The sequence below is a fragment of the Atractosteus spatula genome, chromosome 5, assembly GCF_055471065.1.
Source record: "Atractosteus spatula isolate fAtrSpa1 chromosome 5, fAtrSpa1.hap1, whole genome shotgun sequence".
NCBI lineage: Eukaryota > Metazoa > Chordata > Actinopteri > Semionotiformes > Lepisosteidae > Atractosteus > Atractosteus spatula.
In genome coordinates, this window is record NC_142710.1 from 59,910,797 (window position 1) to 59,929,472 (window position 18,676).

General features: G+C 35.2%; 1 protein-coding gene across 1 annotated transcript in view; it reads left to right on the forward strand.

Moving 5' to 3' along the window:
* The window catches only part of cpne9 (copine family member 9), a 119,417-nt gene that overhangs the window by 96,235 nt on the left and 4,506 nt on the right, over positions 1-18,676 (forward strand). Inside the window, exons 14-16 of the mRNA XM_088915805.1 lie at positions 5,125-5,252; positions 10,119-10,221; positions 12,358-12,415. Of these exons, the coding sequence (XP_088771931.1) occupies positions 5,125-5,252; positions 10,119-10,221; positions 12,358-12,415 (289 nt within the window). The remainder of the gene's footprint in view (positions 1-5,124; positions 5,253-10,118; positions 10,222-12,357; positions 12,416-18,676) is intronic.

Sequence of the window (18,676 nt, forward strand, 5' to 3'; positions counted from 1 at the left end):
TTACAGTACACGCTTTGAATGTTGTTTATAAATTTTATAAAAAAGAACTCCTTTTTTATTATTTTTTTCTTTCTCATGGTACCACATACTCTATATTATTTTGACACCAATAAAGATTTTCTACTCTTTTAGCCATTAAGTTAAAAACCATTAGAATGTTTGAAAAGATTACACCAGCCCTAAAAAGACAATAAGAAAACAAAACATTTATCATAGACTGGAACAATATGTGGAAAGTATGGAAACACCCATAGCATGAATACAGGGAAAGTAAATTTCATGGCTGTTCTTTGCAGAAATGGCTTGAAGTAATGTCATTAGAAAGTTTTCTTCAAATGCTTTAATGCTCTCTCTTGACTTGAGGCTTGGAGATAAGTAATTTTTGTACACTCCATTACTTTCGATTGAGATTAAAAATTCTTTACCTCTGTCTTCTAACTTGAACTTGAACTTGAACTTTATTGCCATACGTAACCGGTACATGTACTGGTACAACGGAATTCTTACTTACAGAAAGTCTTTCGATTTTTAAAACAAGTGTAAAACCACAAAGTGCAGACAGTGCATCGAGACAATATACAAACAGTAGACAATGTACAACCAAACAAGTAAACAGTTTGAATGTTTGAATGAAATATAAAATAAAAATATACCATTTAACCAGTGATGATGGGAATGAAATGAACAACATTTTGTTTATTATTGGTTGTTGGGAACATTCAGCATCGTATTTTGTGGTCTGGACAAGAAATTGTAAGGGAAGGTTGGAAGGTAGAATTCTATACAATAGTGATAAGAAAGAAATTAGTATTCTCAGCATTTCCATCTCCAGAAAATTCTCATCTCTCCCTTCATTTAGAGATACTGTAGGTGCCTTCCACACATCTCCAGGAATCTGCACCCTTTGGCTCATATTAGTGTTTTCTTCCTCTCTCCCCTGAAGAAAATCCATAGCTGAAATGTTTTTTCTTCCTTTTTTTTCTGTTGCTTTTAGCGTGGAATTAATCTCCACCGCTCCCTTTACAACTGGCTTGCTGACACAGCTCTCCACTCTAGTATATTGTTAATATCAAGGTTTATTTGCATGCAAAAGGTGACATTTTGCCATGCAAAGGTAGTTTTAATGTATGAAAAATGTATAAAAGACACACTTTATGTTGCTCTATACGGTAATTTCTGCCAATGCAATATGACATTTCTTTTTTGGAGTAGCACACCAATTTTAGATATACCAGTTAAGGTTGAGTGTTCTTCATGAAATATTCATTAGACTTTGGTGGAGCTTTCAAAATATTAAATTGTGCTTTTGAAACTGAAACTAATGGTGCTACACAGTAGACTGGATTGTGTTGTCATGATTCCATTATTTGGGGAGAACCACACAGATCCTCCTCCTCTGCATATATATAAAACAACTTTTCTCACGCAATCAACTTTTTATTTACATAAAGCTAGCCTCATGAAGTTTATCTATGCAATTATGGTTTATTATTTCAGATACTTTTTAAACATAACAAGAGGCATTTAGTGCCTCCTCTCTGATATGACTCATTTGCAAACTCAGTCTTACATAAATGTTTAACTGTAGTATGTGTCATGTCTGTGTTGGACCTTCCTGTTCGGTTTGGACTTTTTAAGATGCCTTTTTTTTAAAACAGCCTTTTTAAGATGTATTTAAATTAGTTGTTAGGTTAAACACCTTAGTCACTATGCCACAAAAACTACAAGGTAACAAAATTAATTTGTCATTTGTATTGTCCTCCATTATGTGTGTGAGTAGTGAGTACAGACATTTTGCACAACTGCCAGATTCACGCCGAGTACATGTAAAAGCATTGATATGGCTGTCATGTTAGGTGTCTAGACACAAAAGGGTGAAGAAGCAGTGACTGCAGATTTCACTTCAGGCTGTCTTGAAGATACAGTCATAGAATCAGCTTGTTTTGAGAATGACACAAATGTGGTTAATTTAAAACATAAATTGGTTACACCTCTTTAAACGCTCAGTAAGAGTTACGTTTTTTTTTTCCCCAGAGTAATGGAGTGTGTAACTCCTTTGCAAAATGTAGAATGTACATCACCAAAAAATGTATAAAGGCTGTCACTTCTTGTTATTTTCTTCAATAGGTGAAAGATGAATATGTGCCATTGAATAAGATGAAGCATATTTGCCAGTTTTAATCCTCATCTTTACCATAAAAAATTGGATTCAACAGCTTTTAATGTTTTGACTTATATTAGGAGTGGCAAGCCACCCAAAAGGTGCCCATGTGAGATAGAGAGCTGTTTGTGGTGTTTCTGGAGCTTAGTGTCATTTATAATATGTCTAATTATACAGCTGTAGCACTGAACTGCATAATACAGAGATACAGTTTACCTAGTAGAACTCCAGTTAATAACCATATGCTACCCACTGTAGGACATTAAAGAATAGGGATATCTCAACACAATTTATAATGAGTACTCCCACACAAATATTGTGGAATTTACCCCTTTTTACATACTTCCTTTCCTTGCAATTTGACCATGATAGCCCTTGTGCCTCTTGGCACAAAAATACTTAAATGGAAGGCATGACTCTTGGTTAAGTCTATAGGGAAAGACGTTTGGATTTTTGCAGAGCAGACTGAAGCTCTGCACTTTGTGATGCAAGCTTCATTGTGCTCCTGGCTTGTGTGTCACATCTGTGTCTGCACCTTTTCTGTATCAGTGGAGTCGGTATACTGCTGGTATAAATTAGGTGATAAGGATAAACACTTAGAGGTCATTTGACAGATGTTAAGTAAATTCTGGTGATTTTTTGATGACTTGAAGAAAAAATATCCGGCCTTTTTTTACCGTGTACATTACTTACAGTACATCAGAGCTGGAAAGCATACTGTTTATGTTTCCTTTTGACTGACAGCAGAAGAGTAGAGGCAGAAGAGAAGCTTGAATTCTGGCTTATTAAATATAGTTGAGAACCCCAAAGCTCCTTGAATGTGATTGCCTTCATAATTGTGAAGATACAGTCCAGAAGCTCAAGCAGCAAGTCCTAGAATAATCTTGCAGTTTAAGGGAGAATGCATACCTATACACACTGGTTGGAGAACATTGGCAGACAAAGTGATCAGTAACTGAGAAATCCATTCAAGACCTATAATGAGCTTTGGAAGGTGATAGTTCTTCATTGAAAACCGAACTACAGTACGTTTACAATGAGAATAAAAATAATTTTAGGGTTTATAAGAATTGGAGATGATATGAGATGTTTTGATGCCAGGCATATGAAACTTTGAATTAAAGCAAAGTAGAATATATTGTATTTGGAAGAAACACTTTAAATTTAAAAAAATACAAAATAAAAGCAGATGATCTCTACCTCAGTGATTCTTGCAGTCCTAATTCACCTGAACTCTTGACTCTGTATCTTTGCTGAATTGCAGCACCTAAACAGTAGTGGCCTATTGAATTATTTATACCCTTTTTATAAGACATTAGCTCAGAAGAGGGTTGCTGACATTAATAGTAGTTCACACATCCAGACTCATTTTCCACTTTAAAAATACAAGTATTGATTGCTAGAAAACATCAAGTATGAAGTCACATTCTTGTAGTCCTGTGCTTTAAGATTGCTCCAAAGTCTTTACCATGTTAGGAATATTACATGTACAGTATAGGAAGCTTACATAGGAATTCTAGCTTAGTAAGTTAAAAATACCGCAAATACCATAACTATACAAAAGAAAGATTCTCATCTACTGTTTGATGTTATAATGAAGCATTATTTTGCCATATTTCTTGACTAATTTCTATTAGTTAGAATAGGCATCAAATGTGGCATCAAAATGCCACATTCAGCACAATAGCTGTCTTTTAGTGATATCAACATTACCATCCAGATTTTGTGCAGGCCTTTTAAAGAGACCTGAGACAATTTTGAAATAAAGCTACCTGTGGTCTATTTCCACCTCATTTAGTACCTTTTAATAAATTGATAAAAAAACAAATGTAAAGCTTTTTACCGTCATAAGAGTAATGAACAAAACAGCTATATTACAAGAGCCCATAATTTGGCCTCTGGTTTTAAAACAAGATGGTAATGTTGAAATCACAAAAAGGAGGGATTTTGCATTCACTACGGTGAATAAGGCATTTTCAAATAATATGTAAAATAAACCAGAAAAATCACAATTTCTTAATATATATTGTGTATAGCCCTACCAACATGGGAACAACTGAAAGGATAGTTTTCTTTACGGCTGTCCATTGCATAATAATGCCCTTCCAATTCTGGTAGAGGAGTAATCAATAATTCAGACACTAATGAAATGTGTTAATCTGTCTGTCTTGCAGCTATAAACATACCAGTTATTTTTAGACACTTGGATTAGTTCTCATCACTTTTATAATTACACTCCTGTTTTCTGTGTCAACCTTATCCTGCACCTTAAATCCTCTAAATAAGGTGCAGTATTTTATATATCGCTGTGTTCCCAGTTAATGAACCTCATTATACTTTTATGGTACTGACACGTACAAAGTAAATCTAAATTCATGTGTTCATTCATCCATTGATTTACACAATGACATGCTCAAACACTAAGAGCCCAGTTTAAAGGCTATACATGTTTTAAATCTGTTTCTGATTCCTGATGCATTATTGCTTTGCAGAGTTGATACTGAGGCTTACATTGTCAGATAAATTAATATATTCCAGGATTTACTATGACCTGAAAAAAACAATGCATAACAAAGCTTAGAGTCACTAAAGCCATTGTCAGAATCAAAATGACTGATGCAGCTATTCAATGTGTCTTATCTCTCTTCCCGTAATATATTAAAGCATTGAAACTCCATTACGTGCATGTGAAAATATTATAGAGCATTTCTTTGCATCATTTCCATTCTTGTACATAAAAGTCAAAAAGGCCTTTTATATTTGACAGTTTCCTCCTTGATTATTATTCATAGAACTTTTTATTATTTGAATACTTAATGGATTTCAGTTGGTGAAAAGATGGAATTTTATTTCATTTTTTCGGCAGTGGATGAATAAAGCTTTAAAAGGGAATGGATGGGTTGAAGTTTGGTTTGATAAATGAGGAAAATCACCAGTCGTTGTGTTCTGCTGTTTCATTTCAGAATGCAGACAATGAGAACCCAAACTGTGTTGGAATTGAAGGTGTGCTTGAGGCCTACTTTCAAAGCCTAAGAACCGTACAGTTGTATGGACCAACCAACTTCGCCCCAGTTATCAACCAAGTTGCAAGGTAAGAAAAATTGACCCTGTTTTCACCATAGAACCATACCAAATCAAAGCATATTTGACAGAAGATTTTCTTTAATGATATTCAACTTAGACCAACTATAAAATAACAAAATACTAGAGATAATCTTTGCCTCTTCATGCTGCACCATGTATCAATACATTAAGGCAGGACTGGAATATTTGCCTTTGACATCTTCACAACTGGTTTTTAGTTGGTCAGACCTACAGAGCATGCAGTCATTGGGCCTGGAAGTGAGCCAGTTAGTAACAGAATGGTCAGAATACATCTGATAGACTGTGGCTTGTGATGCCATCAGCATGGCTAAATTCTTGAATATTAGGTAATAAATGCCTGCATAATTAGCCACAGGACATGGAAAGATTTTCTGAGATGAATGGAGATTTAATCTTATGGCCAGCTCTCTATCAACACTACACTAGGGAGATGAATTTCCAAAGTATTGTTGTATCGCTGTATCGTTGCATAAGATCACTTGGTACAGGAGTGATGGTGTAGGGTTTGATTCATGCTGAGTTATGATAAGGACATGTTATACAAATTTGCTTCACTGCCCAATACTATGTGTATAGCATCTTGGAACAAGTCTGTACACCACCATCTACTCCATACCTAGAGATGAAAAGTCACGTCTTTGTGCATACAGTGTTTGGTGCTGGATCGACATTCATGGTCACCCAAAGGGAACCAATGGAATATTTGTGGGATAAGCTTGAGTGATAGTGTTATGAGATGACCTGAAGATACTAAGTCTACTAAAGGTCAGGAGCCTCGGGCCCATTGTGAAACTGTGACACTGGGTTCAATTGTGAGCATCTGCTGGAACAGTCCAGAATAAAGCAAGTTGAGCCCAGTTACCCAGCAATATCTGGACTATAGGGTTCAACCTGCACACTGAGAGAGCTCGTTCATTGATGAACCAGGAAAATAAGAGAACAATCTACAATGTACAATGTACAATCTGAAAAGAACTTAAAAAATGAAACATGTACTTGGATACAGTCTTTGAAGGAAAATAAAGTTATAGTCATGGAACAGTATACCAATTGGAGAACCTGAACAACTTAAACTGTGAACATGTATTGGATTTGTCCCCTCAATGCTTAAGAAAGAAGGATTTGCATATTCTTCTAAATAAAACCCTTGTCTCTAAGGAGAGAAGACTATATACAACCTGTCTGAAGGTTTCAGACAGCTGTAATACCCAAAGGTTTGTTTGTGTTTCACACTCCCTACTGTTCCTTCGCCAGTCTCTTAGAAAAGGAGCATTTTCCCCTGAGCTTTTTATGCTGAAGGCTTCCTCCTGTTATATAAAGAGTTTTGAAAAGCCTCTATACATTAAATGAAAATGCCACATGAAAAGATTATAAAAAACTATTCCTTGAACTTTCATCCAAGAGCAGCTGCAGCTTGTTTCATGTAATGTGTTCTATATTACTATATTAGGATAATGAGGAACAATGTGTATCTGTCTGTATTATTTAACTGTATTATTCTGTTTTTTTGGTGCTTCAAGGCTCTTAATAAAAGCTTTGGAGAATTACAGCTACGTTGGTCTGGAAGGTTAATTTGTGATAACCTGGTGTTTTTTAAAAGATTATTAGTACAGCTCTCGTGAAAGAAAACAACACTGTCAACTAAACATTTTTTTAATAGAAACAATTTTTTATAACAACCTAATTACCAAATCATAGTAGAAGAAATCTGAAATGATAGAGTGGCAGTGTTCATGAATATATTAATTTAACACTCAAGAAAATGAGAGAAGGGCTGTATATTTTAATAAGTGTTAAATGAGTTTAATTATTGAAATATTTGATTCGCTTTTGGGTCATTATGAAAAGCAGAAAGAGGCTTTTTAGAGCCTTGAATGGAGGCCTTGATTATGAGGATTGTGTTTTTATACACAGATGTAAAAAACTATAAACAGACAGGTTGTTACGCCTCTGAACGCTAATTATGAAATATGTGGGTGAGGAAAGGTGGATTAATTCATTTTTAAAGATTACTGTTCAAAAATGGGTCAGACACACACTGGAAGTTTAATAGCTGTGCATCAAATGACAGTATCAAATTTGTGAGGACTCAGCAAGCAGGTTGAATTCTTATAAGATGTAGAAATATTATTATGTGAAGGTCTTATGTTCATTGTGAAAAACAGGTGTTTTTCGAATGCAAAATATGATTACTAGAGAACACGTGCTTTTTATTTTGCCAAATTGTTTTTGTTTGAATGATTCTGGACACACACAGGTTTGCAAGTTACACACTAGCCTTACAGACCCTAAATCTGTTCATTGTTAAGTCCTGTCCCTCACAATAGTATCATCAACAAAAGGTAATATATTTAAGAAATGTTACTAAATATTGGATCATGAATAGACTAGCTTTGTTGATGCATTTCTGATGGGAATAACATTAACTACATTACTTTTTTTCTCATTTGTTCTGTTAGATTAGCTAAATTTAATAAACTTGTTCACAAAAAAATAGACTACAAGCTACAGAAATACAGTATCCCCACAACTGTAAAATATAGTTGAGTGAAAAGGTTAAAAATGAAGTTATCATTTCAGTAATTCTCAGTAATTCAGTAATTACCATTTTGTTAGCTTTAATGTTAAAAAGTGAACTAACACACTTTAACTCAGTCGTTAGAATCAATCCCGTTTAGGAAACAATGAAATTGAACTTTAGGGGCACGATTTCCATTCCTGGTGAAAAAAGGCTGCTTTCAGAATTATAAAAAGAGCTGAAAGTGCAGATTCTAATAATGTATATAGAGTTGCGTTTGTGTCCTCTGGGGATCATATTTATTGATTTAGAAATCTCAGGCCTCTATTATTCTTCTCATCCCAAAGGAAGGAGCTTAAGAAACCTGCATGGAATAACGTACAGTGCAGTACTGTGAGCCTGTCGGTGAGTGTCAGGCAGAGTATTAAAATGGGAAGGAAATAAGCTCATTTCCTTCACTGCTGGTACACCTAGTCTATTAGTAAAGTAAGGCGTAACAAGAGTCTTAACTCAGGAGAAGAGCCGGGATGGGTGATGAGAGTGAGACGGGTGGAAGGTCAGAATGGGTCACTGTGCATTGATCGGCAGCTTGAAGTATCACAGATCATAGCGTTAAAGTGTTGACCCTCAAATCCCATTTCTGAAGGCGACAAAGCATGCCAGAGGATAGGAATGGAAACAACATAGAAAACCAAGAACTAAAGACACTTCTTTACCCAGATAGTTTTGGGAGTATAGAACAAGCAGCTCAGCCATGTACTGTGGGCTGAACACATTACCCTGACCACTTTCAAGGAATGGCTGGATGAGACTCTTGGATCAATTAGCTACTATCAAACAAGCTAGATGGTCTAAATGTACTCTTTCTGTTTGTAACCTTTCTTATGTTCTAATACAAGAAGCAAAGTATAACATTCTCAAATACACATTCCTGTTACATCGCTCCCATTTGATAATTAGGCATCTCTGCACTGTTCAAGGCACTTTTTTACAGTTACTGCTCAACATATTTCACACTGTGTAGGCCTGTTACTGGTAATTTAAACAATTACTCATGGCTGTGGCTGCTGTGACCCCACCAAACACACCTCCACCAAAAGCTGTAGCTTACAAATCATTAAGCACTAGGCAGCAGTGTTGAAAGGCATACAAATGGAAAGAGGGTTAAAATATCTACAGCATCTGTATATACAGTATAAATTAGCCTCCAAATTTATAGATCCCATTGATGTTCCATAATTATACTTCATTTGGCAAAGAATAATGCAGATATTCATCAAGACTAGTTGTGATAAAGATTACTGAATGTATCCTTGGCACATCTGTAAAATAATAACATCCATCCACACATTTTCAGAAACGCTCTCTTTAGAGGGTTGCAGTGACCTGGCAGGCTGAGGGCGCAAGACAGGACTACACCCTGGACAGAATTGCAGTCCATCGCAGGGAACACACACACACTATTGTGTATTCATTGAATCTAAACAGTGGGAGGAAACGGGAGAGCACAGAGAGATCCCATTCAATCAAGGGGAGAATACTACATACTGTACATTTCTTAAATATGGAAATTTCACATTTATTTGTAGCTCGTAATTATGTTGAAGATGCATAAATGTAAACCTCTGCTTTTCAGTCCCTTGTGGTAGTTTCTCATCAGAAAGTTCATATAAACTTCAAGTCACCATGATCGGCACTGTGTGTTAAAGGAGGCGGAAAACAGTATTGAAACGCTCATCCATAACAACATTTCTTGTGCTAAAATGTCTAATGACTTATTATACATCTGTTGTTTAGAAATATAGTGGTATCAAGTGGAACCAAAGTACTTTTTTGCATGTTTCTTTAATGTTGCCTGTTTTTCTCTGTGTGCAATGTTTGGGTCATGAAACAAGAAATTTGTCCACCTTACTGGCTTGTGTTGAGCCAATAAAAACACATTAGTGAAATAAAAGAATATAAAGGAGAGGTGGTGAAACTTGGTAATCACATGAACAGGTTTGTAAGATTTATATTAAACAGTAATTGGATATTCTTTTTCTTTAAATCTTTATCTTTGTCAATAAAGAGCACATTTAAATTTCACAGCAGGAGAGATGGAAATTGAATGTAGTTTAAACGTAAAAAGTTTTTTTATCCAAAGATGAAGCAACAGGTGGGTAGGTCAAAGGAAAATAAGTGAGAAGGACTAATCCTAATTATGAAGAAAAGAAAAAAAACATGGAAATTGTTCAATTTCAGATTTATCTTTCAACTTTCAGCATTCGGATAAAAACTTAAAATAGTCTTTGGCGATACATTTTTATATGATTGTGTTGTTGTCACCCATTGCAGGTCAGCTGCTGATATAACAGATGGCTCCCAGTATTTTGTTCTTTTGATAATCACCGATGGTGTAATCTCTGACATGGTCCAGACGAAGGAAGCTATTGTTAACGTGAGTTGGGAGATTTGGATTTCCGTTTAATGCCGAGCTACTGTATTTGTCAAGCTGCATGAAAAAGGTTAACTGCACAAGAGAGCACGTGCCTTCCCTGCCTGGAGGAGAATATGAAGACAACTTTGATATTACTCATAATTCCTTTAACATTTGTAAAACACCGTCCTCCAATTAGACCTGCAAGATTCTCGCTCTAAATCAGATGGTTAATTAAAATGATCTGACCAGCATGGTTTTCAGTCAAAATTGAGGTGGCTGATCAAGCAAGGCCTATGAATCTGACCTGTAGAAAGTCTAGGTCAGTGGTTTCGTGTTTTGATCCTGGTGACCTACACACCTGCTGTTTTTTTGTATTTTGTTCCTAGTCACACGTTTGGGGGAACAAACAATTCAAATTAATATTATTACTATTAGGTCAATGAAGGGTTTGACTCTGTAACAGAGGGCTCGGCTGGAGCAAAGACGAACAGGCATGTGGGTCACCAGGACCAGGACTGGAAACCAAAGGTCTAAGTGAAAAAAAGTGCAGCAGTCTCTTCTAATAATGAGGTATAATTATGACAAGTGGGTATCCGATGCACAACTGCAATAGAGTCACACATTGCTTCAGAGCATGCAAGTATTGGAGTTATCATTCTGATCCCTATTGCAGGAGTTCCCCAAACTGGAGACCCACACACCACCTGCTAGTTTTTGTTCCATCCAGGATCTGTTACACAATTGAATCCTTAAATGGCGTAGTAGTCAGATTAATGTAAACTATTTCATTGTGTTTAGTTTTTAAACGTGATAGAAGGCCAACCTTTAATTATTGCACTCCATAAGTACAATAAATGATCAAACCTGCAAGTAAAAAAAATCTTGCCAATGTTCTAATCAAGCAATTTATTAGTTTAACTACGGGTTCAAATAGGTAATTAAGTTCAGCATATTGGGAGTCTTGCCAGGTTGCATGTGAAATAGTTCTAGTTCAAAATAAGGAAAAAAAATAGGCAACATAATGTAAACAAATGATTTATTAATCAATCATAAACCTAAGGTTCAGAAATAATAATTATACGCCACGTTTAAATACAGTAGACCCTTAAATAATGAAACATAAAACTTGTGAAACAACAATGTTAAATGTTACTCACTGTAAATACTAAAAGATCAGACAAAAGCATAAAAACTTATCAGGTGAGAAATTAAACAGGATAAAAATTCCTAATGGTGACTGAAATGTATTGCCAGCTTTTCTTGCCAAAAAAAGGGTTTTAGCCATTTATGTTCCAATGAAAGTTCAGCATTTAGCAGATCAGGAATGGCCCAGAGTCTAATCTCTGCTAAACAGAAAGTGATACCAGCTGCTGCATTTTAATTATATTATGAATAATATAGTCTGTGCTTTTTGTAGTCACAGGTCTGAAAGATAAATCACATTAGGTCAGTAAAATGTCACAGGGTAATTAATCAGAGTGCCAAGTTAACACAGACGATAAAGGTCTTTTATTTTGCACGTTGCATTATTTCTGCTAGGTATGTTAGTTTTGACAGTACTCTCAGGGGCTCTATCACTGGATTTGTTTAAACTGTGTTACACAATTATTTTCACATTTTCAATTAGGTTTCTCATTGCTGTTAGCAATTATGGTTAACAGTGGTGCACATTGTGGAGGTGTGACTATTGATTTCAATGATTACTGCTGAAAGGAAATTATCTCCAGTGCTTTTTTAGTTTTGAGTGACTGGTTGACTTGTTAATGTTAAATGCACTATCAGATTAAAGGTGACAAAATGTCTGATTTATTCTTTAGAGCTCTATTTCTCACAAAGTGCAGTTGGCAGTTGTGGGCTCAAATGAATAACAAATGAATTTAGATAGTGTCTACAGAAAACAATATACAATCTTAACATTCTGGATGTTTCTTGAGATAGCATTTCATTATTGTTTTGCCTTGTATAATGGGAATTTGAGGAACAGGTTTATGAAACGTTTTGCCTGTAAGTTTTAGTTAAAATCTAGTTGAATATCCTTTAACATCCCTATAATAATAAGGATATAATAACAATTATAGTGGAAATCCTTGTAATTTGTGATACAAAGGTAATAATGTTTTTATCTCCTCATCAGTTTTGTTTGATTCATTGCAGGCATCAAGTCTGCCAATGTCCATTATCATTGTGGGTGTTGGTCCAGCAGAGTTTGATGGTGAGTCGATTACACTGGGAGGCATCTTCAGGCCTATTGTGTCTAAAATCAATGCTTAAATAAGAGCAGGTAAAAAAATTGTCGAGTAGGTAACAAACCAAAAATGTAAGAATTTTGTTCGCATACAGTGCCAGTGAGACTGTGTAGAACCCATTGCCACCTACAGTACAATGACAGTTGGTTTCTCCATACATACAAGTCATTGACACACAAGAGGTAATAGATCTAGCATCCTCTTGTGTGTACTGTTGGTGCTCAGGAGAATGTGTTCACAACATACTATTTGCTTGTATACCAAATGTCAGTGCTTCACAATACTGAGTTTGCACGATACACTTGCCAGTTAACTTTGTCAATGCCTTATATACAGTACCAGTCAAAAGTTTGAGTACACCTGCTTGAAACCAGGTTTTTCATGGTATCTGTTGTTTAAACTGTATAAACATGGCTATAAACACTTAATATTTAATTGCGTGATGTGTGTACTTATAAACATAAGTGAACTGCATTGAAAATGTTAATTTTTCTTTTTTAATAAAATGAACACCCAAAGCAAGCAGATTTCAGTCTGAAGCCCAGGTTAGTTAAAAGTCAGAAATGTGTATAACATGGTGTTAGAACACTAAAATAAGTTTAAAAGTCTTTTTTAGATGTTCTCACAGGTAACTAGCATGTTACCTCATTTACCTTCTTTCACTAGTTATTGGTAAACAGGTGAGGGTCCACGATTACTATAAATATAGGGAGCATGGGCAAAAGTTTGTAATTCCTGAATGAACATGGCAAAATTTGCTCAGCAATCAAGAAAAAAAGAAAGTCTATAATTACTTTAAGAAATGAAGGTTATGTACATATAACATAACAGTCTTGTACATACATAATATACTGTAACCCAATAAATTGTGAAAAAGTCCAAGGGGGTTAATACTTTTGATAGCCACTGTATTGCTTAAATGTCCTATTATTCATTTCTCTTGATCATTTATATTATTTTTTTGCTTCCTGACATTTTCATTTTGCACATCTAAACAAACTCAAGTTTCCTACTCAAGTAGAATTAATAGAAGTTAAAGGAAAGAGCACATATTAGTTTATGAGCTCTTAATTTTTAACCACTTACATTACTTAAATACACATACTATGGGCTTCCTTAAAATAGTAATATAATAATAATAAACTTTATTTTATATAGTGCCTTTAAAGGTGGCTTCTCAAAGCGCTTTACAGGATGACAATAACAATAAATAAGAAGAATACAACAATAAATAAGAAGAATACACAAGATAAGACACAGTTACAATTACAACAATACAACAATAACAATAGAGGAGACCGTGGAAGGTGGTATTAAGAAGAGCAGAGGGGTGAAGAATAGAACCAGTTAAGTAAAGTCTTTTCTGAAGAAGAGGGTTTTGAGTCTGGATTTGAAGGAGTTTAGAGAGGGTGACTCTCTGATATCCTTGGGCAAAGAGTTTCAGAGCTTGTGGGCATAACAGGAGAAGGCCCTGTCACCCATACAATGTAGACGGGCTTGGGGGACAGTAAGGAGGGCAGAATTTGAAGAGCGGCGGTTGCGAGGTGGGGAGCAGGGCGATAATAGTTCAGACAGGTATTGAGGTGCCAAGCCATGCAGAGCCTTATAGGTGAGCGTGAGAATTTTAAAGTCTACGCGGAATTTGACCGGAAGCCAGTGCAAGGACTCCAGGATTGGAGTAATGTGAACACTTGCACTAGACCTGGTCAGGATTCTGGCTACTGAATTTTGGACATACTGCAGTTTGATACATACATAGAGTAGCACTCTATGTGCATATTTTTGGTTTAGCTAATTGAAAACTCTGTGGAAATAAAAAGGAATCTCAACATGAATGTGTTGAGAATTCCATGAGTTACAGTGGCTGTATCTGATGTCATACTGGTGCATTTTATCTTGTGTTAAGCAATTGAGGGGAATAGTTTGTCACACATTGTAGAATCTTTAGAGCCTAAATGTTAAGCTTCAGTTGAAAGTAGATACTCTAAATGTAGTTCAAAATCGTATTAAATTTATGTATAAATTTAACAGCTATATCTTAGTTCTATGTAATATAACATGAACAAAGTTACAGTATATTCAGTCTTGACTAGATATAGATCAGAGACCTCTTTTACATTTTTAAATAATGATTTAGAAATACAAGCTGATTAATTTTAAGAGCTGCGAGAAATTAAATTCTCTAACTGTTTTGGCAAATGTGAACTTTTTATTAGTCTAGTTGAATGTTTCTTTATTTATCCTTATACTTCATCTGCTACATTTATATATAAAGATTTTAATACCTCCGTATTGTGATCCATAGTCTTGTGCAAACATAAATTCAAATGTCCCAGCTGCCTTTCTCTATTCATCAATAAATCTGTCAGTCTTTATTTTAGATTGCAGTTTTCAGGAGTATAAAGGCCAACAGTTGAGAAACAAAAACAGATATAAAAAATGAGACTCAAAAATAAAAACACATTTTAAAAACATTTTTAAATCAGTCCCCTAAAAAACACATGCATAAATACAAACTACACATACTGTAAGTGTGTTCTTAATCTTGCTTTTTAATACATATCCCTCATAAATGGTAGCAGATCATATTCTAGTTCTATATATATATTCTAGGGACCATAAATGCAAATATTCAACCACTTGCACTTTTTTTCCTCTGCATCTTTGTGACATTTAGCTTAACTGCATTGTGTTCTCTTAGGTCACAAATAGGAATATGTCTTTTAGGCATGTGGGTCCACAGTCATGTACAGTAGTGCTTTAAAAAAGATAAGCAGGACTTTGAAATAAGTCCTGAATCAAACAGGAAGTCAGTGGATACACTGGATAATACAGGGATAATTTGGTTCTTCATCCTGATGTGTCAGGTGTTTATAAGTTCAGGTCCTTGGTCTTATTTTCCATGTGGGCTCTTTCATGCACTGAGCGTGGTATTATTGAATGCTGGAATTGTAGCATGAATGTTCAGTGGAGTTGTGAAAGTCTGAGCAGTTTGTGTTATCAAGTCCTTCTTGAAAGGTTTTCTATGAAAATCCATTCAAAGCTGTGCTCTAGTGTCTGTGCATGGCAGAATATCCTGAATGCATGCAAACTATCACTGGTTGCACAAGGAGTGATCTTTTGAAACTGGGATATCTTCTGGAGTTGAAGCTGGAGATATCCAGGTTTTATTATTGCATGTTTGATAGGTTCTGAAACCTCTGTCCAAGGTGCTGTAGAGGTTTTGTGGTATCTCTCCAAGGCGCTTAAGAAAACTGCTTGTTTCTGCAAAAGCAAGTGGAAAGTGCTGAGGCCCTAAACCATTGTCCTTCTTGTGTATATACAGTAGCTGTATTTGAGGGATTTATTCAGTAAATTTCAGCCACACGTTTTACTCCTGTATCCCTGTGGCAAGCTGTGTTTTTTGGCATTTTATTTTTTCTAAGCAGAACAAATGCAAAAACCCACAAATAATGGAAACTCATATACCAAAGGAAAGGGGATATAATTAAACATGTTTTAAAGTACAAAAAATCTGACCATGCTACTAATTCATGCAATTAAGTGTGACCGAAGTGTATCTTACTCATCACCCAGTCTCTTTAAGTTTACATTTTTGGTTTCATCCTTTATATAGGAAAATAAATTAATCTAGGTACCTGTTTTTTACATTTTGACATTTACTGCTCGTAATGAGTTGAATTACATGCTTATGCTTTATATAGTTTGTACGTTTTTGTACGCAGTATATATTATATCTTCAAAAATCCTAAAGACCTCAGAAAAGTAGGAAAGCAATAAGAAACAAATAGCACAAATTACAGTAAAATATTAAACCTATAACTGTCTAATTGCAGTCATTTTCTATACTTGTTACGATTTTTGTAATAATGAGCCTATTTAGAACAGATGGTATCTAGTACATTTACAGTGCAAATTCAGACAATTTTTTCCTTTCCTTGTTTTTTAAAAAGCCAGTCATATTGGGTTTGTATTATATCCAATTGTTTCTGGCTTTTTAATTATTTGGTGTAAATTTTAAGTTTTAACTCCTGCATTGGGTGATTCTGCCAAGTAGCCCAGTAAAACAAAATTCAAAATGGACCACATTATGCTTGCCTAAGAAGAGCATGAATCTCAGAGGGACCTATTATGTAGAGTCTGCTTGTTTAAATTTGTAACTATCTTTAGTTTACACGGACTGATGCTGGAGCAGAATCTTTGATCAGCCAACAATGCCAAGAGTCGCATCTGAAAATAAATTTTGCTCCTGCAGATGCTGCAGAGTTTCGGATAATTACTTTTGCAAAGTCATAGGGCAAACTCTGAATAAGCATGGTTAGCTTTTATTTTTTTCGGTCTTAAAAATAAATTTGCCTCCCTTTACGAGTGGTGTCTGCTGTATTGCACAAGCTGATTACTGATTATTTGGACTCCTGCTGGTATTCTGCACAGTTTATCTTGGCTACAGTTTGAAACACAAATGCATGAGTCTGGAATTGAATTTCAAATTTTAAAAAATTGGGTACAACACCAATAATTAATAACTTCTTTAAAAAAATCACTTATTACGGAACATAATGAAACTCAGGATCCATTCAAAAGGCTGTCTTTGGAGTTCTGTGGACAACTCTATTGTTTTAAGTGGAACATTCTTCAGGCAACTCTTCTCATAGACAGTCTGCCTTCAGTCATGCCCATAGCAACCAAGCAATCTTGGTTTTCTTGCAGCTGCTTCATTAACTACAATCATGGCTTTTTCCTTGGCTATTTATACACATTCTTAATCGGCTCTATGCAGATATCAAAAGTTACATTGCTTGTGACTTCATAAAAGTATGCCAAGGAACGGTTCTTAATCAACATACTTATCTGCTCACTATTAAGAAAAGTAAATAACAGTATTTGCACAGTGAGCTACTGATTTATTGTGCACAAGAATATGATTTTCTATGGAACATCAGTTAATATTCTGTGATACACAGTGCCCTTCAGACTTATACACCCTGATAAAATAACAAAAAAGCATACATTAGAATGAGTTAGAGATTAGAAAGCGTCTAATTCTAAAAATGTTATGATGTGATTATACTCTTTGATCTACTAAGATTGTTAAATTGAAGAGTACTGTAGAAAATGTTTGGTGACAGTTAAACAGTAATTTAGACTTGCTTATTGCTATTATCAATATATTTCTGATTTTTTAGGAATCATGATGGAGCCAGATTAGAAATATAGAATTCCAACACATAGAACATGTGATATATATTTATGGAAGGTTAACTTGACTAGCCCCAAGATATTATTCTATGTGCAGTATGAGATTACCATGAAAAACAATATATCTATATATAAAACAACTTATAAATATGAAAGTGTCCCACTATTTTTGCGGTTTGAATAGAACAGGTCCTCTATGTAAGCTCTGTATAAAAACCCTTACATGCAAGATACCTTAATCTGAAATCGCACTCAGTCATTTCTAATCCGAAGAGGGTAATGAATTGTGGCAAAGTAGTTACCCTATAATTGTAGAAACTGACACTATTCAGAATACATGACCCTCATGAGAAAAAGCGGACTGAAAATGAATGAATGGACACCACTGTAAACTATTTTATTCTGAAACCATCTTAAATCTGAAGCTAAAAGTCCTGAAAGACTGTTGAATTAACCTCTGGTGCCATCTAGTTGACTAAACTGGACCTATTTGAAAAACAGATAACAAGAAGGTTTTTTTCAGTGACACCTCTGGTTGCTATGCTACTGATGTCTTGCAGCCTGTGGCTAACAATTTATAAGCCTGGTCGGTTCTCTGCCGTGCTTAACAGTGAGGGAGGGAGAGTGTGGCTCTTAGTAAGACTCACATAGGAGGTCTAGGGAACCTTCTGTCTGGCAACAGATGTTTGGTTTTGTATATCCAGTCCCTTGAGGTCAAAATGTCTGTACCCTTCCTGCCCTTGTTCTGAAGCCATCTGCTGTGCCACAGTATTTTCCAAAGCACTGTCGAAATCGATTCCTACATCTTATAGCCTGACAGAATATGCTTAAGAAAAACCTCATTAAATTAATGAGGGCTTGGCTTGCACAAATTCTATTCATTTATGTTGTTGCTACTGTATAGACGTCTCCAGTTTTGTTGCTTTGTTTCCTATGTTTAGCCGACAAATTGTGTTTTATTAATGGAAGATTCTCTAGAAACCGTTTTAAGTTTGTCCCACTTATGAAAAGAATAAAAATATTTGTTG